General features: G+C 39.4%; 1 protein-coding gene across 4 annotated transcripts in view; it reads right to left on the bottom strand.

The window, feature by feature from the left end:
- The window catches only part of IGF2BP2 (insulin like growth factor 2 mRNA binding protein 2), a 164,565-nt gene that overhangs the window by 17,511 nt on the left and 119,583 nt on the right, over positions 1-27,471 (bottom strand). For 2 of the 4 annotated variants that reach the window (XM_070466277.1, XM_070466278.1), the window contains exons 3-10: positions 23,968-24,016; positions 22,950-23,001; positions 19,944-20,007; positions 17,662-17,934; positions 15,660-15,794; positions 11,217-11,339; positions 10,722-10,857; positions 8,236-8,364 (exon numbers count right to left, since the gene is read on the bottom strand). In XM_070466277.1, coding sequence (XP_070322378.1) covers positions 8,236-8,364; positions 10,722-10,857; positions 11,217-11,339; positions 15,660-15,794; positions 17,662-17,934; positions 19,944-20,007; positions 22,950-23,001; positions 23,968-24,016 — 961 coding nt within the window. The remainder of the gene's footprint in view (positions 1-8,235; positions 8,365-10,721; positions 10,858-11,216; positions 11,340-15,659; positions 15,795-17,661; positions 17,935-19,943; positions 20,008-22,949; positions 23,002-23,967; positions 24,017-27,471) is intronic. The other 2 variants (XM_070466279.1, XM_070466280.1) reach the window with 2 other exon arrangements.

Below are 27,471 nucleotides of genomic sequence, written 5' to 3'. Positions count from 1 at the left end.
CCCTACGTACAACGGATGCCCCTGAAATACACTACATGGCACTCGATGAGTTCACAGGCATGGAGAATCTATCACTGGGCACCGTACGGCCTTAACTATTGGTAAATGAGTACTCATTTATCACACTTCCCATTCCCTCCACCCCCATGCTTACAGGGGAGGCCACAACCTCAAATGGAAGAGGTGCTTAGGCTTTATGATCAAAAAGTAACCTGTTGAATATATGTTCTCCTTAATGGGAAAGCAGGGTGCAGCCATCTGACAAACTGGGGCCCCAGAGTGGGACAGGTGGTATGGAACCCTAACTCTAAAATGGCAGCTGAGCTTACTGTCTCAGTTTAAAGGTCCTCAGCTATTTCATTTAAGAAGGCAATGGCAACCCACTCCAGTACTCTTGCCTGGAAAATCCCATGGGAGGACTCTGGTAGGCTGCAGTCCATGGGGTCGCTAAGAGTTGGACACGGCTGAGCGACTTACTTCACTTTCATGCATTGGAGAAGGAAATGGCAACCCACGCCAGTGTTCTTGCCTGGAGAATCCCGGGGATGGGGGAGCCTGGTGGGCTGCCTGCCGTCTATGGGGTCGCACAGAGTCGGACATGGCTGAAGTGACTTAGCAGCAGCAGCAGCTGCTATTTCATGAGGGAGAAGCAATTTTACTTTTGATGTTTCAAAAGAATTAGAATTTCAGATATGGGGGGGAAGAGATCATGCTGAAGGTGCTCCTGAAAGATGTGACCCCCAAAAAGAGAGGCCACAAGGCTGGCCACTATTATCCACTGGTTCATTTCAAATTCTTGGTTTGAGGGAAATTAGTATCATCTTCTATGCTTGACCATGCTGGGGCAGTAGGGGGGTAGATATCAAACTCTGGCCACCCGATGTGAAGACGTGACTCATTAGAAAAGAAAAGACCCTGATGCTGGGCAAGACGGAAGACAAAAGGAGAAGGGGTGGCAGAGGATGAGATGGTTGGATGGCGTCACTGACTCAATGGACACGAGTTTGAGCAAATTTCAAGGGAGAGTGAAGGACAGGGAAGCTTGGGGTGCTGCAGTTCATGGGGACGCAAAGAGCTGGACATGACTTAGTGACTGACCAACAACAAAAATGTATCAGACACACTCATGAACATTTAGAATGGAATTAAAGCTGGGCCTGCTTTTCCTAGAAGAACTACAGGGTCCTGAGTTCTAAGCTGTTGGGTACGACCATTTCGTGCATCATTTAGGTGATATTCTGAATCATAAAGAAATCATGGAGCAGGAAGAGAGAGGGGCATGGAAGGATCGTAAAGAGGCAAGGGTCAGGCATACAAAGTATTTTCAGATATATAAATAGCTTTAGTGTGATGACAGAGTGCTCTTACAAAGATGGCAGGCGCTCCTCCCTGGAACCAGGGACACAGACATGGGGCAAGGGAATGGACTTGGGCAGAGGGGCCAGAGTCATGGGTAGAGCCGCTCCAGGTTCAGAAGGTACACATGCTACCCCGGCGTCCAGTGCCTCCTTCCAGGCCCTGCCCACCAGCCCTGTGTGCTCTCAGAGGACCACCTCAGGAGCTGATGGGGACCAGAACTGGGTCAGCTAGAAAGAAGGGGAGCCAAGATTCGAGCACAGATCTCTATCTGACTCTGTGTCTCTAGATCTTAACCCAATGCTGCCCTCACATGGAACATTCCAAATTCACTGGTGGGACCCATGGTGTATGTTATGATAAGGCTGCCCAAAGGATTCTAATATGCCTTTTGCTGAGTTTAAGTATGTGAATGGACAATTAAAACTCACTGGACACATACAGAGAAGCAGCAGCATGAAAGGGGGAAGCAAAGCTAAGCAAGGCACATGACCTTGGTAAATTAATTCAGCAAAGAGGGAGAACTTTTAAAAAAAGTCTGATTTCTCAGTGAGCTTCAAGAGGGCAGTGCTTTAATATGTGAGTACACTGCTACGAGGAAAGCCAATCAGAGAACTAGATCGATTTTAGAAATTAAAAACTAGTAGAGTAAAAACTCAACAGAAGCCCTGTAAATAGTAGCATGGACACTCCCGGAAGGGCAGGCAGTGCACAAGAGGGTTAACTCACACAAAACAGAAGCAGGGACTCAGAAAGACAGGACAAGGAGAGTGAGAGGATTACTCTCTCTCCAGAAAGTGCAAACCCCAGAAGGAAAAAAACAGATCCAGAAGGTTTCCTGAACCAATGAAAGACCTGAACAGTCAGACTGAAGGGCTGACTCACATTTCTGATTTCCCAGGGTGAAGGTAAAATGCTTTTACAAAAAGCAAAAACTACAGGCAAATGAAAAAAAAAGTTTCTTACTAAAGAAAGAGGATCTGGCTGGTAGCAACTTATCTGAAAAGCAAAATGCTACAAGTATTACTTTAAGAGTTCTAAAGGAACTATGACCCTAGAATCTCTAACCATGCAGCTGAACTTTCATTCATGTGTGAAGGGCAAAAAAGGCATTTTCAGATATACAAAGGCTTAGAAATTATACTATTTATGTGCTATTCCTGAAAAAAAGTTATTTAAGGAAGTACTCCAGAAAAAGAAACAAAAACAAATAACTCAAGAAATGAGAAGATATGGAACATAAGAAACCATCTACAGTGAGCAGAGACTAGTAAAATTTAGCTAATTCTAAATAACTCTGAATTACGAGATTGTATATTGACTAAGAAAGAAAAGTTAATAATTTGGACTAAAGTTCCAGATTATTTCTAGAGTAATATAATTATAAAAATACATTAAACAAATATTTATTAGAAATAAAGAATTTTAAAAAGTCATAATCATAGTGGGAACAGTAAACTGCTCTCAAAATGTAATAAGTCATAGAGATAAAAAATAATTATATAGAGGATACAAGTCATCAATTAAAAGCTTGACTTTACAGCCATAAACATAACTTTTAGTCCATTAGAGAAGGTATATCTTTCCAAGATCCATGGTTTCCAAAATTTGATCATGCATTTGATCATCATGTGATCATGCAAGACCACAAAACCCAGAACTGTTCCAGTAACATTCTTTGAGAGGAAAGTATAGGAAACTACTGTAATATAATAAAAAAGAAACCCTTAACTACTAAAAAATTAAAAGAAAACTCCCTAATAAATTTGATTAAGGAAAGAGAAAACACAGTATATGATGTTAGGAGTGAAAAGAGATATTTATAAGTTTGAAGCTTTACAAGGCAATAGATTGCTTTGTACAACTTTGTATTACTAAGTATGAAAAGAGATATGAATACTTTTATAGGAGAATATAAATCAACAAAACCAAGTCAGAAACTTATAAGAAACTGAAAAGATTATAAATGATCTTTCTCCAAACGAAAGTGCTAGGCCCAGAAGTTTTATGGATGGATGGCATTAAATCTTCAAGGGACAGAAAATTCCTATATATTCTCAAATTTCCCAAGTATAGTATAAGTTGACTATCCTTTCAATTTAATCTTTTGAGGAAAAAAATAACCCTGGTGTTGACACTGTCAAAGATAGTATAAAACTACAGTAACTGTGGTGTAGACAAAAAGATGAATGGAACAGAATAGAGCCCAGGAATAAGATTCATGGGAATCTGGCATACAACAAAACTGACATTTCAAACTGAGTGATGCATTGGAAAAAAAATAACTGAATCCCTAGCTCAATGTACAAGTTAAGATAAACTGCCTATGAATTATAAGCAACAATCCCCCCAAACCTAAAAATGACTGTAAGAGAACATGGGAGGATATTTTATACTCTTAGATAGCAGGCAGCTTTTTCTTAGCACAACATCAAAGGCCAGAAGTCCATTACAGAAAACAACACTGATCTATCTTAATTCTTAAAATTTCTTCATTAATTCTGTTGAAGGAAATGTGAAAATTAAAAAGAAAAACACATTCCCTTTTGGTGTAATAATTGCAGTCTTACAATTTACCTCTTGATCTGCTCACACTCATATGTTTAAGGACATTCACTTTGACACTACTGGTAGCAGAGAAAGCCTAGAGAAAACCCAAATGTCGAAAAACAGCATGCTCAGTAGAAAAATTATAGTAATTTCACACAATGGAATTAAAAAGTCATTAAAGAGAATTAACTCTATATATGGAAAAATGCTCATAATAAGTGAAAAATAAAACAACAGTAATTCACTATATGTGGCACGATTCCATTTGTTTTTGAATAAAATGATTATATATATGCTCATAAAACATTTTTAAACATAAAAATATTATACTTCTGGGGAGTGGTAGTTGGGTAAAATTTGGGTAAGAGAAGGAAGGCTAAAGGGAAACATTTACTATTTACTTCATATAGTAGTTCACTTGTTCAAAAAAACCCTATTTTAAATTACTATGGCACAAGACACCACAAATAAAGCAAAGAGAAATGAAAAGCTGGTGGAAGATATTTACAACATGACAAATGGTTAACAGCCTTAATATGTAATTAGCTGTTATAAATCATTAAGAAAAAGATGGGGAGAAATGACAATAGCAGCTAAGATTTATACAGCAATTACTGTGTACAGATTTTTACTTATTTAATTACCCTCACAACAATTCCATGAAACAGAGAAGGACACAGAAATGCAAAGAGGCCAAGTCACTTGCCCACGTTTGTTAAAAATAACAAGTGATATAGTGCAGAGATTCAAACACAGGTTGTCTGACTCCATAATCTATACTGCCTCTCTACAGATTGATAGGCAATGGGTACAAAAAGACAATTAATTAGAGGGGGAGAAAAATGTCCAATAAGTCCCAAAGTGCTTATTACGAGTAAAAGATAACTCTAATAGTATCTTTTAAAGGATCAGATTGCAGGGCTTCCTTGGTGGCTCAGTGGTAAAGAATCTGCCTCCCAAAGCAGGAGACATGGGTTTAACCCTTTATCCAGAAGATCCCACACGTCGTGGAGCAACTAGGCCCATGCGCCACAGCTACTGAGCCTGAGCTCTGGAGCCTGGAAGCTTCAACTACTGAGCCCATGAGCTGCAAGTACTGAAGCCCATGTGCCCTAGAGACTGCTCTGCAACAAAAGCAGCCACCACAATGAGAAGCCCATACAGCAATGAAGACCCAGCACAGCCAAAAATAAACAAATAAAAAAATTATTAAGAAAGCACCAGATTGCAAGGAATAATTACATTGGTAGTGAGAGTATAGAAGGAAAAAAAAGTCTCTGTGTCACATATCAGATAAGAAGGAATAGTAGTACATTCTTTATGTATCAAAATTTATATGTTAATAAATATCAAAATATCAACATTTATATTTTTATAGTTATATATAAAACTTATATATTCTTTGGCTCAGCAATTCTATTTCCAGGAATTTATTCTGAGAAAATAACTGGATAAAATAATCATGATATATATCCAAGAATTTCCATTGTAGAGTGACAATTTGGAATATGTATCATCTATATACTTTATTATATATATATGTGTATATATACACATTGTATATATACCCATACACATAGATACACTAGTTATTTCTAGATTAAGAAAAAACTTGCACTTGTATCATTTGCTTCTTAAATACTATGCACGTATTACTTTTATAACCAGAAAATAATAAAAATGGTAATTTTCATATACACATGCATACATCAAAAGCTTCCAGCATTGGTGCCCCCAATTAATGCACGTGTGAGCCACCTATAAAGAGGTGCACAGGTCTCCTGACCTTCGGATGTTGAGAGCAAAAGCACTAGAGGTTTGTGATGTATAAAAGCAACCAAGAAGTACCCTAATTTCTTGAAATTTGAATGTCTAAGTGACAGAAAAGAAGTAATATTTTACAAGTATTTGAAGGCTCCCCACCACTCCACCCTACCCTGTTCTTCTCAGGAGGCCTGGGTCCACCTGGGAAGCCCTCAGGCCTCCAATTCAGGGTCTGGACCCTGCACAGGAGGGTAGCGATGGCCACCTCTATGCTCTCCCGTCTTCTGCAGCTGCCAGAGAGAAAGGTCTGCAGGAAGTGTACGTTGCAGAGTTGGGGCAACTGTGTGCTTCAGATTAGAAGCTAATCTTGATCTAAGGGCTCAAGATCAGAACTACAATGGCTTTTAACTTGAAAATATTTTCTTCAAAATCTGTTTTATAGAGAACAGAAACTATTTTCGTAAAACTCATTATTCTACTGTTTTAGTAAAACAATCTCAGATGTAAAGGATGTAAAGGAAACTTCCCAACTAGCAAAACCTATGTTCAAGTTTAGAAAATATTCTGCTATCACATGAAAAGTTCTCTTCTTGTTTTTCAGTTCAGGGATCTGCAAACTTTTCTGTACAGAGCCAAATAAATATTTTAGGCTTTGCATATCTCACGGTCTCTACTGCATCTACTCAACTCTGCCATCACAGCAGAAAAGCAGACAGACAATGCGTTTAATAAACATTCATAGTTGTACATATACACGAAAATAAGTGATGGGCTGGATCTGGTCTCAGACTGTCATTTGCTGAGTTCTCTTTTAGATGATCATTTTAGAAGAATTTTCTACTGTATTACATCTTTTTTTTTCTCCCACTATTTATGCTACTTAGGTTGACAGAGTAGTGTGCCTTTTCAAGTTATCATTGGTGGAGCAGTACCTATAATCTTTCTTTCAAGAAACGACATGTGTCTAAAGGCCAGTTCACTGTCCTGGGCTCAGTCATTCTCACATCTCAGCAAAGATGGGGACACACACTTCTCGAAGCTGTTCTCCCTCCTTAGAGTACCTACATGACTGTAACAGCTGCCAGTTCCCTCCTGCCATATTCCCAGCTCCCTCTGACACTAAGACAGACAGACAGACAGACAGACAGACAGACAGACAGACACACACACACACACACACACACACACACACGGCTCAATATTGGGCGCTATCCTTTAGCTTAAGATTGGGTGCTATCCTTTAGCTTAAGAGAAAATGTATATAACTCTAAAGAAATGGTATGGAGAGATTTAAAAATTACTAAGAAAAGCTGTATCTAGATCACCAGCCCAGGTTGGGTGCATGAGACAAGTGCTCGGGCCTGGTGCACTGGGAAGACCCAGAGGGATCGGGTGGAGAGGGAGGTGGGAGGGGGGACCGGGATGGGGAATACATGTAAATCCATGGCTAATTCATTTCAATGTATGACAAAAACTACTGTAATGATGTAAAGTAATTAGCCTCCAACTAATAAAAATAAATGGAAAAAAAAAATTAAAAAAAAAAAAAGAAAGCCTCGAGGCCCTCAGGCAACAAGCTGTTTAAAAAAAAAAAAAAAAAAGTTCATGGTATCTTTAGCAAAAAAAAAAAAAGAAAAGCTGTATCTAAACATGATGACAGAGTGTGTATGTTCTGTGACTAAAGATGTGGGTGCCAGTTCATTTCCGTATTTTGCTGGCAAAACAGCACACTGACTTCACCCTGTCTCTCTACAGCTAACCCAAAGAGTTACTCAGAATTCTGACACTGTGAGTGAAGCCTGCTATACCAGAGACCACCTCTCAAAAGAAAGAGGTGGTTACGGTAATGTTCTTCAACCTGATTCTTCCCATTTAAACAGTATGAACATTGGGAGAAAATTAGTTTTCTTAAAAAATAAGTAGTATGTGTGGAGAATGAGGGATGAATTAAAAAAAAAAGCTGTCAAGTATCCTGAGCCCTAATTTGGTAACATGTTGATCTTGAATGATGCTTGTGGATGGAGACAAGTAGAAAACACATAAAGTTCACGTTTCTTCTTCTGCTATTAATTATGATTCAAACAATAAATACTTACTGAGAATCTACTAAATGCCAGGCATTGTGCTAAGTGTCTAGGAATAAACACTGTGTGTGCTATTTTCTTTTAAAAAATTATTAATAAAATATAATGCACTTGAATCGTAGACCCAGGTTAGAATTTTATACATGAGTCATCTAGGTACGAAAATATATTTTAGTAAGTGAACAACACTCATGAAGTTTCTTATTTGCGCTAACAAATCTTTTTTTACATTGAACAGGCTTCTAGCTAATGAATTTGCTAGCAGTCTCTTTCTTTCCCAGATATGATATATACTATGTTTAAGAGCACATATTTAGAGGATGGTTTTAATCTGTCCATTAGGAAGAGGTCCTAAGAACTGTTGAATTCAGCCCTTATGAGCACGGCCTCCAAATGAAAGCTTTGGCTCTGATTCAACACAGCAGAGAAATGCCGCTGCCTAGAGGAGCATGAGCAAAGCCCTGAAAGCTGAGCTACTTACAGCGAAAGGGTGGTAGGGGGGAGCGGGGGGAGCTCCTCGGGGCCCTGTTGGTGGAGGCAGCACGGAAAATCCTGTTGAAAAGATGCCAAGTGCGCTGAGGTTCAACCCCGGGATCAGACTGGCTTGTTGCTGGGAATAAAAATGGAAAAAGAGTTGAGGGGCGGAGACCAGAGAGGCCCAGCTTGCCTGGGTCAACCTCCATCTCTTGTCTGGACGGCATCAGTGTCTCCTACTCAGCTCACCCAGGCCCCGTGGACCTCTTCCTCACCCTGCGGCTGGAGCGGGCTCTCCAAACCTCAACCTGACTGTGGCGCTCCTTTCAAAGCTTCTCTGCACATCTTAACACAGCCATGAGGCTCTTCCTGGGGACCCAGGCCACTTTGCCAGCCTCTCCTGCTAACCTTCACTCCCACCCTCCCCAGTCCTGCTCCTCTCTCTCCTCCGGATCCCCTGCACACATTGTCTGCTTTGCAAGAACTGTTGCTTCGTCTCCATCCTCGCTTGGTTACATCCTACTTATCATGTGGGTTTCACCGGAGCTTAGATGGCCCCTCCTCAAGGAACCTTCTTTCATCCCAAAGGCCTTAGCTCAGGTGCCCTTTCTGGGCTCTCCTAACACACTCATGTTCCCCTAAAACAGCAGGCATCACGTAGTATTTGAATGGCCTGGGTAGTTGCCTCTGCCTTTCAGACAACAATTTCCTCATGGACAGAAACTGTCTTGTTTAGTGCTGTGAGCTCAGTGCCTGGTACATAGTAAGTACTCAATAAATATTTGCTGAATGAATATGATTAAAACATGTTGGCTGAATAGTTCTTCCTAACTCTATCCAGGGAAAGATCAGACCCCTCATTAAGATGCCACATGTGTAAACTCTTATCCATATTTGGAATGGTCCACAACTTTGGCTTGTTTACCATTTAGCTGCCAGTTTCGTGATCATCTCACTTGCTCACTTCACATTTAAACACGGGGATGCTCACACAGGCTGCCCTTCAGAGGCAGAGGATGATGTATCTCCCACCCTGGTTTGTAACCCACCTGTCCTACCACTGCCTCCCCAATCACCGAGCAGATCTCTAACATTTTCTCTTTGCTCATCTGTGGCTCTAGGGTCACCCAGTAACTTGCCTTCTTTTAGAATATCTGGGATGGGAGAGTTAGGATCTTAGCCTTTATCCCATTCATGTGTGAGATCTAGTAATTTTGTTATTCACCTATCAATCCATGACTTCAGCACAGACGTGGATGAACCTAAGTGATACACATGCTCAGAGGAAGATGTTTGGAACACCCAGAGCCTCTGCAGCATTTCTGGATGTTCACAGAAAGAGTTTACCATAAGATATCAAGATCCCCAGAGAAGAAAATGAGATCAGTGGACAATACTTTGACAGACAAATACACACAAATGGAGGGGGAGGGAAGGTCACACCGCAGTCTTCTCCTCACCATGCTCACCATGCCCCGTAATTATCATGTGGTCCGCTAAGGTGGGACTTGGGGTGAGGTGGGAAGGGAGTACTGACCTGAGTAAGGAGGGCCTATGGCAAGTGCTACGTGAGGGGCCTGGGGCTGTGTTTCACCCACCCAGTCCTTTCTCGACATTGAGTCCTCTGTGAAATGCTACAAAGTCTGGGATTTTCTTCCAAGTCATCCCAGTGGGAGTGGGGACGTGGATGAAGGTTCAAATGAAGCAAAACAGGCCATGAACGGATAACTGCTGAAGCTAGATTACGGGCATATGAGAGTTGATCATAGTATCCTTTCCTGTCTTATATATGTTAAAAAAAATTATTATCATAAAAAAATGAAAAAATTTACTCCTCTGAGCTGAGTTTGTGCTTTTTATTAAAAAGACAAATATTTTTAAGATTCCTGAATGAATTTCAGGATGGTGTCTCCCCATTATAAAGTTGGAACCAGGTAGTAATAACAGGAAGGACAAACCCAAATCAGTCTGCTAGAATTATTAGAGTCGAGGTGGATGACAACATTTATTGGACAATCTGAAAGGACAGATCAGTGAGAGATGAAAATCAGAAGTTTTTTTAAAACTGGAAAGTAGCGGGGGGGAAAAAATCTCACTTTTCTAACATAACAGCTGTCTTGATTTTTATATGCAGCCTTCTAGTCATTTTGACTCATATTATTTTATATAATTAAAACCCTAGTTATATATACTTTTATATTAATATATTCTTTTCTTAATTAACAATATATCATAAGCAATTTCTGATTTAAAAATCTTCCAAGCTGTGATTTTAATGACTTCACACTATTCTGTCACGTGTACTTAGCGTATTTTACTAGTTCGTCTCCTGCTTATTCTAATGCCCTTGCCCCCAAGAAGAAAGGCGTAACTCTGTACTCCTATTCTAAAGTGCTTCTTCACTTTCTGAATGACAATTATTCTTAGAGAGGCTTGGGTCCTGCCTGACAACACATGTGAAAACCAGTGGAGAAGAAAGCAGTCAGCACTTACATTAACAGCCAGCATATCATTTTCAAAGGCCTCACGCAGCTTCTTCATAATCTCTATTTCGGCATTGGCACAGGCCTCAACTGTGCCCTTCACAGTGATGGTTCTTTCAGGGTTGTATATGCTCAAATCCTGCAAGCTGGCCACCAGGAAAAAGAGAAAAATTTCCTTTTTTCAAAAGGAAAAATAAAATCTCAGAAGGGTCACACTCAAGTCTTGGTGGAAGAGGCAGGAAGAAGATGGATACCCTCACCTCACACTGTGGCACAGAACATTGGCCATCTTATCTCAAATCTTTGCAGTGACTTAGATGCTATCAGTAGAGAAGGTTTGACTGGGAACTACTTATGCATTTGTTTTGACAGTGCTGAAGATAATTATATGATTATCTTACGATTACATTCCCATTTTAAGGAAAAGCAGATGAACGAGCTGGACATATCAAAATGCTCACATTCTCCATTACTGGGCACAGTTAATTGGAAACAAGTGGCTTACGATGAGATTGTTATCTTGGTCCCTGTCTCATGTTCAATCTTCTTCAAATTTCTGCCTTCTTTTCCAATCAGTCTTCCAACCAAGCCATTGTGGGCCAAGATCTTCAGAGGAATCTCTTCAGCTCTACAAGAGACACGCAACAATTTGACATTTAAGTTGAACACAACGGTTGACTTAAGAGCTATTGCTGTTGTTTAGTAGCTAAGTCATGTCCAACTCTTTTGCAATTCCATAGACTGTAGCCCGCCAGGTTTCTCTGTCCATGGGATTAAGAGCTATCACCCTCCTTATTTCTTACAAATAGAAGCTGTTTTTCTTCAGCTACCAAGTGGCCATGGGCTTTAGGAGAAGCTAGGTTTCTCACTAACTCTAGTGCATGAATTCTGATTAACACAAGCCAAAATCATGTTAATTTTACTCCCTTGTTGTGAGTGGTTGGAAATGGGTCCATGAGAGAGACTGGCCAATGAGGTATCAGAAGAGGTCTGTAGGGTGGCTTTAGGAAGGTTTTCCTCGCTCGTAAAAAAAGCACAAGGGATAATGACATCAGTCAGATGGTAGACTAGGAACAACAGGCCCTCCGATCCCTACAGAGACACCAAGTTGACAACAAAAGATAGGCTAAAATCTTTCTCTGAGAACTCTAGAGATCAGGGGAGAAGCTATACCACCCAGGATTTTATAAAACTGAAAAGGGATTCTAGCAAAAGGACTAAGAAGTTCTGTGGCATTTGGCATGCCTTTCATGCTCCTTCCCCTACACACCATAGCAAGGGGAAACTGGGAGGAAATCCTCCACACCAAGGCCCCTCCCCTGGGACAGAAACAAAAGACTGGACAATGAGTCCAACATTCTGGCTTGCCCGGGGGCTGCCTGAGAGATAGGTTTCTGTCTCTCCTAACTAAGGGAGCTGCCAAGCCTGGTGCCCGAGTCTGGAAGCTGCTGAAAACAGAGGTGTATAGTATGTTAGAGCTGCAGCTCCACAGTCAGAAGCCAGGAGGAGAAAGAAATCAGAAATGGTTTCAGAGGTCCTAAAACCTCCAGCCAGGCTGAATAGTGAAGGTCTTCCCCTGAACAAAGCCAGTATGCAAAGATTCTGAGAGGTGATTGCTTTTTATGATGCCTAAATTCCAGCAAAAAAATTATAAGCCATAGAAAGAAATAGAAACATGGTCTAATCAAAGGCTCAAAATAAAACTCCAGAAACTGACCCTAAATAAACGCAGATCTATGAGTTACTTGACAGACTTTATTTTTATTTTTATTTTTTTTTAAATTTTTATTAGTTGGAGGCTAATTACTTTACATCATTACAGTGGTTTTTGTTATACATTGATATGAATTAGCCATGGATTTACATGTACTCCCCATCCCAGTCCCCCCTCCCACCTCCCTCTCCACCCGATCCCTCTGGGTCTTCCCAGTGCACCAGGCCCGAGCACTTGACTTGACAGACTTTAAAATAATGATCACAGAGATGCTCAATGACCTAAATGAGAATACAAACAACTAAATGAAATCAGGAAGGTGATGTATGAACAAAGTGAGAATATCAACAAAGAAAAAGAAATTAAAAAACAACCTAACAGAAACAATAGAGCTGAAAAATATAACTGAAATATTAAAGGAATTCAAAAGCAGATATGATCAGGCAGAAGACAGACTCAGAAAACTTGAATATCAGTTATGTGAAATCATCAACTGAAGGGAGAAAAAAGAATTTAAAAAAAAGTAGAGACAGGATAATGGGCTTATGGAACACTATCAAATCGATCAAGAAACATGTCATTGGAATCACAGAAGGATAGAGAAAGAGACAAGGGAGAGAGCTTATTCAAAGAAAATAGGCAGAAAACTTTTCAAATCTGAGGGAAAAAACTGACATACAGATTTAAGAAGCTCCAAGAATATCCACCTGGGATAAACCAAAAGAGAATCACACTGAAACACATTATAACCCAGGTGTCTAAACTCAAAGAGAAAATCTTGAAAACAGCATGACAAAAGTGATTAGTAACATACAAGAAAGTTTCCATAAGATTATAGATGGATTTCTAAGCAGAAATCTGCAGGACAGAAGGGAATGGGATGACATACTCAAAGCACAGAAAGAAAAAAGCTATCAACCAAGAATACTGTATCTAGCAAAGCTGTCTTTGAAAATGATAGGAAAATTAAGACTTTTCCAGATAAAAGATGCGAGGAGTTCATTACTCCTAGACTAGTTCTATCAGAAATGCTAAAGGGAGTCTTTTAAGTTGAAATGAAAAGATGTTTAAACATACAAAAATTAATATACTATATTAACAGAATGAAGGACAAAACCCACATGATCACCTCAACTGATAAAAGAAAAGGCATATCAGATACACTGAAAAAAGTAAAACAGAAAGAAAAGTCATGGGCCTTTGAGTCTATGATTCAACTGACCCTGCAGTCATTCTCACATAGCAAGGACTTCTAATTATGTGACATCAAAACTGTTTCTTATTACTTAAGCCATTTGTTACATTTTCTGTTACTTGAGACCAAAAACATCTAATAGATGCACTACAACAGCCTCAAAATAAAGGGATGTTTGAAGAAGCTCCATTAGAATGTGACTTACAGAGGGCAGGATTTTTTGTCAGCTTTGTTCACTGGGACACAGAACAGTGCCTGGCACATAGTATGTACTCAATAAATATTTGGTAAATGAATGGCTAAGTGGTAAGGAATCTGGCTGCAATGCAGAAGTGGGTTCAATCTCTGGGTCAGGAAGATCCTCTGGAGGAGGAAATGGCAACCTACTCCAGTATGCCTACTGAAAAAAATCCCATGAACAGGGAGGAGGCTGGCAGGCTACAGGCCACGCATGGGGTTGCAAAGAGTCAGATAAGACCGAACATGCACATAAATGAATAAAAGGAAAGTTTAGGATCCCTCTTCACCTCCATCCTCCACCTCCTGCTCATCTTCCTCAGGGCTCAGCTGAAATGTCACTCATACAGGAAGGCCTTCTCTGAAATCCCTAAATCTCTTTGTCTCTCTGAAGCCTTGATTAGGGCCTCCAGTTACCTGCAGTTGTTTTCCACTGTAGCACTTATCATAGCTGTACTTAATTACTTACTGGTGTAATTGTTTGTTTAGCAGATGTCTCACACTGGATAAATAAAAAAAAAAGGAACTGGATCTTGTTCAGAGTTGTAGCCTCAGCCCCTAGCACAGTGCTCAGCATAATGCCTCATTAAAAAAAAAGTCACATTTCAAAGATATTCAAACTCTATCTCGGCTCTACATAAATACTTCAAAAATCCAATTTATATAGCAGTCTTTTTGATTCTTTCAAATATTGTAAGATGATGACACCTAATTCAAAGGACCAAGGAGGGTAACATTTATAAAGTTCTCAATAACTTGGATGAGAGAGGGTCTTCTTTAAATTAAGTCACAGCACTTGGGGGATTCCAAAAGTCCCACATAGTAAGTAATTCATAAGTAAAATGTTAAGAGTTCCTCATGAAGCCTAAGACTTTGCAATGTTTTTCTTCTAAGAACTACTCTCATCTCCTTGGTTTTGGAATACATTATTTGACACTGTTTGAATATAAATTAGTTTTATATTCAATTCATCACTCACTGTTTCCTTATAAAACTGCCACAATACATGCCTATAAGTAGATTTTGCCTTTTTGTACAAACAGCCTTTTTTATTATCTATTCTATTATCATTAATTTGTTTATAATACAAATTAATATATTTGTATTACTAAATTATACAAGTTACTATGAACTGTATTTGTCATTCAAATTGTACAACAGGAATCCTAAGCAATATTTTGTGAAAGAAATGGACAGGAGGAGATTCAAGAAAAAAGAAGAAGAAAATAGCCACTCAGATACCAGTTTCTACTATTTAAGGAAACATAATCCAAGCTTAAGAGTCCAAGGGGCTTAGAAGCAAAACCCTTTTGATGCAAATGTACTTTCTGAATCTGCCCCGTCCAATATGATGGCCACTAGCCATACACGTGACTACTTAAATCTGAATGGATCAAGTTAAAATATTCAGTACCTCCACTGCACTTGTCACATTTCAAGCACTCACCAGCAACACTTGGCTAGTGGTTATTATAGTGAACAGTGCAAATATAGAACATTTCCATTAGCACACACATTGGACAACATGGTTATATTCCCATCAATAATTATTGCCAGTGAGTGATGGAAGCATTAGGATCACCAAGAGAAACATGCAAGTAGAGAAACAGCCACATTGTAAACATAAAAGATCTATCTCCCATTGTAGTCTCTATGGAACAAATACCTGAAAATTAATCCTTCCCCCGCTCCCTTTAACTGAGAAATAAATTTACAGCTCTTTGAAAGCTTTCCTGGGTTAAATGAATGAGAACCTAATCTTCTTTTCTGTTGAGCGGTCTGTGCGTTGCATGCAAACTTACAGTTTGGTCTCATCAGCCTCTTTCTGCATGATTTCAAGAATCATGCGGCATGCTTCAGAGGTTCCCTCTGGGGTGGCATGGATGGTGACGGGCTTCTCTGCGGCCCCAGAGTTCTCCTTTCTGTGGATGTCTACCCTGCAGGAAAAGAATCAGGAGCCATAGCACAACGTCATCTGGCACTGGATCCTAGTCCCAGAAAGTGCTGCACTGGCCAATGTACAGCGGGGACACAGACAGACAATAAGTGTCATTAGCACGTTTGCAACCAATGCCATTCTCCAAGAAGGCAGCAAGCAGTGCAGAAGGTCTTGGGCCAAACCTGAATTCTCTGCAGCTCCACTTGGAAAGGAATATTTCTTACAGGAGTGCTATTGGACAAAGGCACCAAGCCAATGTGGTAAATGAAGCCAGTTTGGTAAATGAAGTATTTTGTGTAGTCTTTCAAATGATCTTAAAAGTGAGCAGGATAATACTGCACGTTGGCACAGTGCCAGTCTCTGAACTGATTGCAGCTTTTAAAAGCCATATGTTAATCCAACTCTAAACACCAAATTCAAGCAAGCTTTATATATTTGAGTGTGGATAGAAAACAGAGGCATGCCCTTTCTCTGCCTAAGTTTTTGGTTTCCTTGCCACTGGCAGCCTGCCTTCTTCCAGTCTCTTAAACTAATGGCTCCAAAGCTTGATGACTTTATCAGACTTCTTTGGGTAGTTGTGGCTCTATTTGTTTTTGTTAACTTTCAGAATCACGTAATTGATTGTATCCCCTTTTACTTTGGTTGTTAGAAAGCCCAAATCCAAGTTTGGGGCCTATTTCTAAAAAAGTAGGCACACACTTTGAGAATTAACTTCGCTTCTATTTAAACTTGCTACATTTATAAAGCCACTTCAAATAATATTTGGAACAAAAAGACATACAAATAAAAATCACTTTCTCAGGGAAGTAGACTTACAGGGATAAAAGGGGACTGATTTTAAAACAAAAGAAACATCACATAGTGTTTCCTCTGACTACTATCTTATCACTTCACTCCTATGATTATAAACCCTGGGATTCATGTAATTGCCCATTTTTTGGAAATAACTCAGACACTTTGAAGAAAACAGTTTTTTGTCTTTCAGGTTATAAAACCCTCGATGACCTGAGTAAAATGCATTAGGAATGTAAATAACTAATACTTGTAATTTGGTGCTTTGTAATTTAAGTGCTTTCACAATAATTATTTCATTCAATCTGACTGTCCTAATTCTCACACTACTCCTAGATTATAGAAGCTTTTGATGCTCAGAAAGCTTAAAATTTTTTCTAAGCTTATACAGCCATTAAGTGGGAAAACTTGGACAAGGGTCTTTGTTTTCAAGTGCTGTGCTTTGTTCATTTTATCATGCTGCGGTCTTAGGAACATACAAAAATCAACAACCTCACAAGTTACTTTACCCACTACAACTCCTACTATGGAGTCAGTCTCCTTAAGCAGACAGAGAACTAAACATAAGGCTAATAACGTACTTTATTTCTTGCTCAATGTAACAGTGACTCACCCGTTGCCTTTATGAAGCTGTTTGTGAGACTCCCTAGGTGGTCTCAAAGAATGACTATCACCCTGGGCTCTGACTCAGAAGAGGAGGCGAGAGCTAAGGTAAGTGGGTTCTAGGATCCCATAAAGTTCAGACCCATACCTCTGTTGTTTTAAAAATACGTAGATGTGTTCACAGGCATCAGAGAGCTTAGGAGAACAATTCGTGACTGTGAGGCCATTAGTACCTTTTTTATGAATTATTAGTGTTTCAGGTATGACCTCTAGGACATTGGCATGAAAGCTCATGAAGGCCCCTGGGTTCTGTGTTAGTCTGTTAGTAGTTCTGTTTAAAGAAGCCACTGTCCCATCCAGCACAGCCCCCCACTGCTGATGCAAGCAATAGCAACCTGGGAATGGCCGGGACCCACCAGCACTCAGGGGACCCCTCAGAAGGAAGGAAAGGAAGCCCCGGAGGCACGTACCGGGACTGGGTCTGCTTAGTGATGTTCTTTATGGTCAAGCCCTCCTTTCCGATGATGGCACCAACAAACTGGGTGGGGACCAGGATCCGCAGCGGGAAATCAATCTGTCTGGCCTGAGAAGAGCCCCCAGGGGCATGGCCTTGCTCCCGGGAAGAGTGGTCCCCACGCTGGGCTCGCTGAGGGGGCGAAGGGGAGCTCACCTCTTCATCCGGGATGTAGGAAATCTTGAAGGAGTAGTTCTCAAACTGATGCCCGCTTAGCTTCTCGATGGCTCTGAAATGCAGCAGGGGAAGTGAGCTTTGTTAGAGACCCACAATGCCAGGGTCAGTGGACCAGTTCATTCACTCTCCTTTACTAGTTGCCTACGAGAATGCCGTCCTCAGTACTGAGGACGCAGCTGTGAGCAAAACACACGCCATCTCTGCTCTTTCACAGAGGGTGGTTAACAAGTAATCACCAAGTATAGGTCTGGTCTGATATACAATGTGTTGTTCTGTTTTCTTTTTTAACCACTTAAGGCTGTATCAAAAACTCTGTAAATATCGGCATAAACTTGACTCAAAAATTTTAATTGTAATACAGTTATTACTGAAAATCCAGTAGTAGATAAGCACAAATGAGAAAAACATCCTAGTCTTTCCTATGTCTTTCTTAAATATATTATTATTTATACAAATGGATTAATATCAAACATACTACTTTATAATCCTTAAAAATAGTTAATACTCTAGTTTTCTAAGTGATTAAATATCCTGAAATTTAATTTTTACTGGTTAACATTCTATTGATTTGCCATCATTTTTGCAACATATTATCTATTGTTTTATTTATACACACACACACACACACACACACACACACACACACACACACACACTCTCCCAATGCAGGAGACATGGGTTTGAGCCCTGATCGGGGAAGATCCACATGCTGCAGTGCAACTAAGCCCACGCACCACAACTACTGAACCTGTGATTCACAGCCTGGGAGCTGCACCTACTAAAGCTTGAGTGCCCTAGAGTCTGTGCTCTGCCACGAGAAGCCACCGCAAAAAGAAGCTGGCACACCACAACTATAAAGCAGCTCCCACTTGCCACAACCAGAGGAAGAAAAATTGTGCAGCAATGAAGACCTCGCACAGCCAAAAGAATATATAAAATAAATTTTAAAAATGTTTAAAAAGTCAACAGCAAATGACTATTGCCTTGTTCGATGCAAAATTAACATTGTGAAAACTAGTGGTACGAGAATGGGTTAAATAAGCATTCATGGATGTGGAAACCTTGAAAAAAAACTACTAATTCTGGTGTGTATAACCAATATGAATATTATGCCACCTCCATAAAGCATGACCATGTGTGACCATAATTCTAGTTATGATGACCTGACAGGCACTTCATGGGCCTTCTACAAAAAGGAACTTGTTTTTGTTGTTGTTTTTAAAATATTCAATCCTATGTGTGTTAAGAGCCAAGCTCACAGTTAACCATCCCAGAAGCAATGTCGTCATAGTTGGGGTCAGGAGGTGAATGTGAATAGGAAGAAGAGTCCGAGCCAAGTACTCTTTGATGAGCCACTCCAAGATGACAATGTTCCCTTGGGCTGATGTCACAGGTGTGAACCCCCCCCCCCTCTAATATTCATAGAGGGAATAGGAAGTTTCAGCATTCATCCACTGAGTGTGGATAGAAACAGGCTTGGGCTTCTTCCTCATGGTGCATGGAGAAAGCTCCAGGTGAAAGTGGCTTCCAGTGGTTGTCAAAGCAGACTCTAGGGGACACAGCGTCAGAGACGTGGTGTCCTTTACTCCTGTTTCAATATACAGCTCCCACCTTGGTTTTGATGCCAAGGCTCGACATTTTTCAAGATAAAAATCTCTGTACAGTCAACAAACAGATACCCTGGTGTAAATTCCCTGGTGCTCTATGGATGTGTCAAAGATCTGCATTCCCTGGTGGCTCAGATGGTAAAGAATCCACCTGCAATGTGTGAGACCTGGGTTCAATCCCTGGGTTGGGAAGATCCCCTGAGAAGGGAATGGCAATCCACTCCAGTATTCTTGCCTGGAGAATCCCATGGACAGAGGAGCCTGGTGGGCTACAGTCCATCGGGTCACATGGAGTTGGACATGACTCAGCAACTACACTACTACTACTGATGTGTCAAAGATCTGCATCTTTTCAGAAAAGGTTTATAAACACAGGATTCAATGGAATCCAAAGACAAGCTCCCCCAGCATTCCCCAGCCCAGATTTAAAGGGAAATAAGCTAAATCCACTTACGTTTTAGCTTCTTCTCTTGTTGCATATGTGACGTTGACAACGGCAGTTTCTGTGTCTGTGTTGACTAGGAAAGAAGCAAAAACTACATTGTCATAGAAAAAAAAAAGCTGTAGCCCTCTGGCTCACTGTAAATAGACTTAGAGAAAAATGCACAAAAATTTCATTGTTCAAACTCTTAAGAGTTATTTGAATCTCTATATTCATGTGCACTCATAGTAATTTATAATCAATTGTATATACACATTTGTAATCAACTGTATATATAACTCAAAGCTATATTTTTCACTTATTTTATCAACACTTCTGCATGTGTATATGTATATGCACAGTTTCTTTGGATTTTTCATTTTTAATGTCTACATAAAATTGCAGCAAGCAAATGGGCCATGATTTTTGCCTAACCATTTCTTAATTGTTGACAAATGGTTGTTCTCAGTATTTGCTACTCTGAAGACTGTTGATAAAAATCACCACTGTTGCAAATACCACTTGATTTGTGTTCTTCTGAATTTCTTATTTTTAGTGTCATTTAAAAGAAAAATAATTGGGTAAAAAGAACATAATGCTTTTTAATGATTATTTTCAAATTACTCTCCTAGAAGTTTGTATTAATTTACTGTACCACTATCAGTTTTATCTGCTATAGTTTTTAAATAATTGGATATACGTATAAAATAATAAGCAAGTATTTTAATTTTAATTGTTCATTCATGGACAAGGTTGAACTATTACAATATTTGTTCCGCCTTGACTGAACTCGACTGTGTGAGTTAAATCTAGTAACCGTGTACAATGAATAAAGAAAACTGGCAATCCCAACCCACTTGGCTAAAGAGGAGAAGATATAAACTCTAAGAGTGGCTAACAAGGTATCACTCTTGTGAGTTGGATTTCTTTATTAATAACTGATGCGTCTTCTTCCCAAGTCAGGTGTTTAAAATGAATTCAAAAGGCAGGACAAAACTTTCTCCATCCAAGTCAGTAAACTTAGACCAAAAATATACTGATTTCCCCAAAACCAACAGACATGACCAAATCAAAATTTTTCCCATTAAAACATTTAAGCTATTAGGAGACTTGGAATTAACAGCATTAAGCAGAGCATTATTCAAGAAAACCACACTAGAGCTGCTTTTCAAAGTAATAATAAAACCCTCTAGTGCAAGGATTCTTAATTTTGAACCTATGTTAGAGCTTCAGGAATTCTATACTCACCCCCTCCACTTCCCTGCAAATATTCAAATCTGTGGGGACGTGGATTTTTCTGTCTTATAATTTCCATGTGATTTCCAAAAAGGTTAAAGGTCACTGTTATCCAATAACTTCAAAGTAGCTGCAGCCCTTATGGGGACGGATGCATACTCCTCAGGAAGGGACTGCCATTGAGACATATGGGTCACCAACACCGAACCCAGTCCTGGCCTCGGCCTCGGAGTGTTCGTGCTGCTCTCTAATACAGAGAGGTGCTCACAGGACTGCGCCTCTCAGTGCAGAATAGGGCATGTGCACCCACAACCAGCCTCTCTCAGTGCTGACACAGTGAATGCTACTAAGTCTCAGAGTTACATTTTGGAGTGCAACAGATGAGGCTGTAGACCCAAAAAGGAAGAAGGGGCTGTTTGAACCTCCTGAATAAAGCTACCCACTAAAAGTCTCAGATTCATTCGTATTTATATTTGTTCTTCAAAGACATCTGTCTTCAGGAAATCAGACCTGTGATTCTGGGAGGAACTGAACTCTATTCAAATACTTTATTTCACTGGACATGAAAGCTCTATAAAGATTCTTAAAATTCTCCTGCAGAATATTTTCCTGCTGAATCAGGAATTACCTATGAAACAGAACAAAACAACAGCCCAACACTTTCACCCTACAGTCATGAGGCAGCTAGAAACTGGGTGCTCTCAAGGGCACAGGTGCTCCTGGAGCTGTGGACGGCCCCAGGGACCTGGAATATTTCTTCCTTGCATGGCACTGTCTTGAGTTTATAACAGGGTCTTAGCTAGTAACTTGTACAGGTTCATGTCTGGAAAGCCATCTTGCCTACGACATCCAACTCTTACTAGAATGTCTTCCATTTGAGGGACATAACAAGAACTGAGAAAATAGAATCCTTATAAATCATGTCTTCTTTCTGGACTCTTCCCCTTTACCTAGGTGGGCCTACCTCCCACCTTGGGGATGGACAGTCAGCAGCATGAAACTGAATAATAGTATTTTTAATATTCATGGAGTATAGAGCATCTAATAATTACTGCTTTAAAAACTATTATATTAACTATACTAGCAGACAGACTGCATATGAGAAAATGCATTTTCTGTGATTTTTTTCCCTAAGTGAATATTAACAGTTATGTATGACTTCACTCACTGTCTGTAAAGGTAAATGTTTAAGAAAGTAAAAATAAAGTGGCAGGAAAAAGAATATACATTTTCTGGGGATTTACAACACTGTTCCCAAGACAGAGGCTAACAAATGAATACACACAAAAATCACTTGGAAGTGACTGTTTAAAATACAGTTTGTTTCATGACTTCTTCTCCCACAGAGTCTTACTTTGTAAAGCTGTCTATGGTGAGCCCCAGGAAACTGCATTTTCCCAAGCGCTCCAGGCGATAATGGTGTAGGAGTCCTACACCTTGAGAAACAGTCCAAGACATTAGGGATATGTTGTTCTTAACAGGAAGAGGAAAGTTGTCACAGTATAAATACAGTTACTTCCAAATGAATTAAGCTTCCCCCATTCTGACAGCAATTTGTCCAGTGCTTGAGTACATTACAGAGTATAAGAAAAATAGTCTGAAAACCATTCTTTGAAAAAATAGATATGGATAGACAGATACAGACATTTCTTACATACATACAGATATACAAACATACACTCTAGGAAGCTTGCTTCAGTGGAATTTAAACTTGTTCTTTGTCCTTGGATTTGACCCAACCTATAAGAAATAACAGGCAATATTCTTCTCAAAAGTCAACAGGCTAATTTCAGCACTTATTACCTTGCTCCACGTTCTCCACTGTCCCACACTGAGCCAAAAGTCCATCCAACACCTGAAAAAGAAGCTTCACTGTCAGAATTTCAGGTCTTCATAAAAAACGGTTAGAAGTGAATAGATATACAGTGCTTTCATTTGCTTATTGGCTCCCGAGTAGTCTGTTTACTAAGGAAACACAGCAGAGTTTTCTTAGTAATTGTTAACAATCACATTCATGATGGTTGGAGCCCATTTGCTTTTGAATTGAGAAGCAGACTAATGCACAAAAAGCACTTCTCCTTTCTGAAAGATTTAACCATTCTTCCATCAGTTTTCCTTTAGGGATCTCCTTATTTTATGAAGCAATGAGAGATGTATATGCTCAAAATTTTCTGCAGTAAAAAGTGGTGGTTTTTTTTCCCTTAAAGTAACAAAAATGTTAGCCAAAACATTCTATTTCCTTTAAGTCTATTTTGATTCTATTTGAGCTGGGGAACATGGGACAGTGTGCCTTTAAAAGAGGCAATAAGGCTACTCCTCATATTCTATCTTATTTCAAGGTAACAATATTGTAAGAAGTTTTACAACTCTGAAAATGTCTTAACTGTTATCCACAACTAATTAAAAATAAACAAAACACTTGCCCAAACTAACAGAGAACCTTCTATTCTTATTGATTTTCCATTTATTTTATTTCCTCCCAAATCATAACTTAGAAAGGTAAGAATTTTTTATAAAATCATGGGATAAAAATCACAAGCAAGGCATTTATTTTGTTTGGTTTGTCTGTTAGTGCTTGGTTCCTGAGGAGACAGAACACAAGGGATCAAAGTGTATATCCAGCACAACGAAAGGGATGACTCTGACCACAAACTCAGGGCCGGTCATTCCCACTGGGGTGCTGAAGAAGGCAAAGTCTGGGGACCTCTAATTCCTAAACGTGAAAGGGAACTATAAAAAAGGGACAAAATGCCCTGTTACTCTATTAGGAAAAGAAGACAGAGAGCAGGAAGATAATAAATACAGAAATGACATGGCCTACCTCCCACTGCAGGTGAGGAGGAATGTTTCGAATCTGAATTTTCCTGCTCCTGTAAATAAAAGCACAGACACAACAAACAGGTTTAATACCACACTTTCTCACTGTGTTCACGAAGGCCTCAGCAAGGGATTTTGATTGTGAATCAAGAACATCTTGTTTTAAGCTAATCATCAATTTTGCCCTTTAAGTCTGCTAGTATTTGCTTTACATATTTAGGTGATCCTATATTGGGAGCATATATGTTAATAAACATATATCCTCTCTTGTTTTAATCCCTTTATCATTATACAATGTTCTACTGTATAGCACAGGGAATCATACCTGACAACTTGTAATAAGCTACAATGGAATATAATCTGAAAAAAAAAACTCACACAAAAAAACTGAATCACTATGCTGTACACCTGAAACTAATGTAATATTGTAAAATAAAAATTAAAAAATGAAAAAAGAGCATCTTGTTTTAAAGTTTTCAATTACTTTGAAGAAAAAAATTAAGAACAAATCCAAGAAGTCTGAACAAGCTAAAGAAACAGTTTAGATGCAAATCTATCGTTTCAATTTCCTACCAAAACAGTTAGAATTTAAACTGCCATATATGTTATAATTATAGATTATTCCCTTTCTCCTCAAAATACATGGTCCTGCAACTGACCCTACCCTAAAAGGTACCTATGAGAAGTAAAATCACATATACAGTGGGTTTAAACAAGATCTTTGCTAACAATGCAGAATTTCCTTTTAAAAAATTATTTTTATTTCTGAATAGGTAATACAGTCCTGATTCAAAAATTAGGACACTTTAAAGAGGCAGTCCATGAACAGTCTTCCTCATTGCTTGTGTAACCTTCAGTTTCCTTATGCAAATACTAGTAAATACAAATAAACATTCCTGTTTTCCCCTTTTCTTAAAAAAATATTTGCATATTCTACACACTCACTGCATCTTGTTTTTTTCACCTAACAGTAATATCCTGGAGATCTTTCTATGGATACATTGGCAGAAAGAGAGCATTCTCATTCTATTTTACACAAGTTGGATGAACCAAAGTGCACTTGTGTGGGTAATAAGTTGCTTTAGTCATGTCTGACTCTTTGCGACCCTATGGACTGTAGCCTGCCAGGCTCCTCTGTCCATGGAATTCTCCAGGCAAGAATAGTGGAGTGGGATGCCATGCCCTCCTCCAAGGGATCTTCCCAACCCAGGGATCAAACCCTCATCTCTTATGTCTCCTGTACTGGCAGGTGGGTTCTTTACCACAAGCACACCTAGCCCAACCCTTTTGATGGATATTTGGACCTGCTGTCTTTTTCAGGCCTTGTTGAATGTGGGATCTTAGTTCCCTGACTAGAGACTGAACCCACACCCCCAGGATTGGAAGCACTGGACCACCAGGGAAATCCTTCTCCTGCCTTTTTACTCAGAAGATCTTTCTCTTTTTCCCAGACATCTTACTGGTCTGATAACTCTGATTTAGATCATTTCTTGTTTTTACCTAAGCTTTAAAATTAGATAGAAAAAAGAACAGAAACAAGAAGATAAGAATTTTTCTATCTATCTTTGAACTATATGTTAGATCTTGGAAGGAAAACACAGATCACATTTCAATATTGGCGAGGTCATTTCACTGGAAGGGTTTGGCATTGAGATCCCATAAAAATCCCCTTCGGGGGTTGCAAGAGTAGAGATGTGGCAGCCAAAGTGTGCCCCCATTACTTTCCTCTCCTTTGTGTCAGAGGTACCAAATAGCTGCTATATGCAGTCACAAATTTCTCCACCGCTTTAATCTGGGCAAGAGCCACAGAGAGCAACGTTACAATTCACACAGAAAGAGAAAGGAGAGAGACAGAGAAATACATAGGCAGAGGAAACAAGAAACAAACAATAAAAGATCTGAGGGGCTCCTGTTTTCTCAGATTGTTTTTATTAAATTAAGGGAGGGCCATCCCTCTCTTCCAGATCCCATATCCTAACTCCATTTTATTTTTAAAAAATAAGAATGCATTCATGCTTTCCCAGAGCTGCTTAAATGACTATACTATATAAGCCACTCTGTAGAATCTCTATAATTTTGTGTCAGGATAGGAAGGAGGAAAAAGAATCAAGAACTAATTTCTACTTCTGTGCTATGAAGGCTCATTTCTGACACTGCCTTTGGCAAGAGTTTATAATAAAATTGCTGACACCATCCCATACAGTGGCTCCATGGAATGCTCCACAAAGGATGTCACAAGCCTAACTATTTATAGAAAAGGCAGCATAATTTGCAGGAAAAATTGAGTATTTCTAAGAAAAATACTTTTGTTATCTCCAAGTATAAATAAACATTGACTCCAACTGCTAACCAAGAATTCAATAGAAATCCTATTGGAAGAAATTGTGCACAGACACAAAGATTTGAATAAAGACAGATACTAATGCTTTGTTCTGACAAAGAATGCAAATCATCTAAGTATCCACCATCAGGGAGATGAATAAGTAAATCGTAGTACAGCTATAATATGGAACATTATACAGCTGTCCAAAAGAATGAAGTAGACATATGTTCATGGTCATAGGACACTCATCTTAGAATATTGTAAGATGAGAGCTAGTTACAGATTAGGCTGATCCTATTTTACAAAAGTGCAAAACAAAACTCTATGTCATTAAATGTGTGTATATGCAAAGGAAAAGGTAGCTACAAACATTTAGTTGGCAAAATGAGACACGTACTTTTTGTTTTAGTTCTGGTTTGTTTGCTTTTTATAAAAATGAGAATGTGTTCATGTCTTATTTGCTTAAAAAAATTAACAATTAAAACTCCTACTATGGCTGCTTTCATGAATTGACAAGATTCATTTTTTTAAAGTATGCTGGAACCTGATTAAAAAATAAAGAAAACTCAAACACTTTACTTTCTACATAATTGCATTAGGTATCCTTCTTGGAATCTTATTTAACAGAGCATTAATTTATTTGGCAAACTTCTTTGTTCACAGTGTATAAATAATCAAATTCCACCCAGTCCAGATGATCCCAAATCCTAACTGAATGGGTCTAAAACAATGACATGTCATAATATCTCATGTCAGGACTGCACATCAGGCAATCAGCTGAGGAACTGGAATGTCCACTGAGCAGGGGTCTGGGAGAAAGCACCTCTAAAAAGTTAGTGTATCTCACCTCTAACCTTAGACCAGGATGGAAAGAAAAAGAACTGAGAATTGAAGAGAGAAAACAGAGCTCACTGCAGTAGAACCTATTCACCTGGAGCTCAGTCAGGTCACCTGGGAAAACACCCTGGGAGACTGTCTTTCTGGAACAGGAGTGACCAGGATCTTTGGGAGCTGCTGACTCTCCAGATGGCATCATCCAGACACTGTGTCATCTCGTCAGGGTACCCAGGATGCCCGACTCCTTTTCTCTCGGAAGGGATTTCTGTGTGCCCTTCAAAACCCAGCTCACATCTGCAGACAATTCCAGGGCATCTCCAGAAAGAGTGGCTTCTACGCACTCTTAAG

Source organism: Odocoileus virginianus, chromosome 4, assembly GCF_023699985.2.
Source record: "Odocoileus virginianus isolate 20LAN1187 ecotype Illinois chromosome 4, Ovbor_1.2, whole genome shotgun sequence".
NCBI lineage: Eukaryota > Metazoa > Chordata > Mammalia > Artiodactyla > Cervidae > Odocoileus > Odocoileus virginianus.
This window is presented reverse-complemented; position numbering and strand designations above follow the sequence as displayed.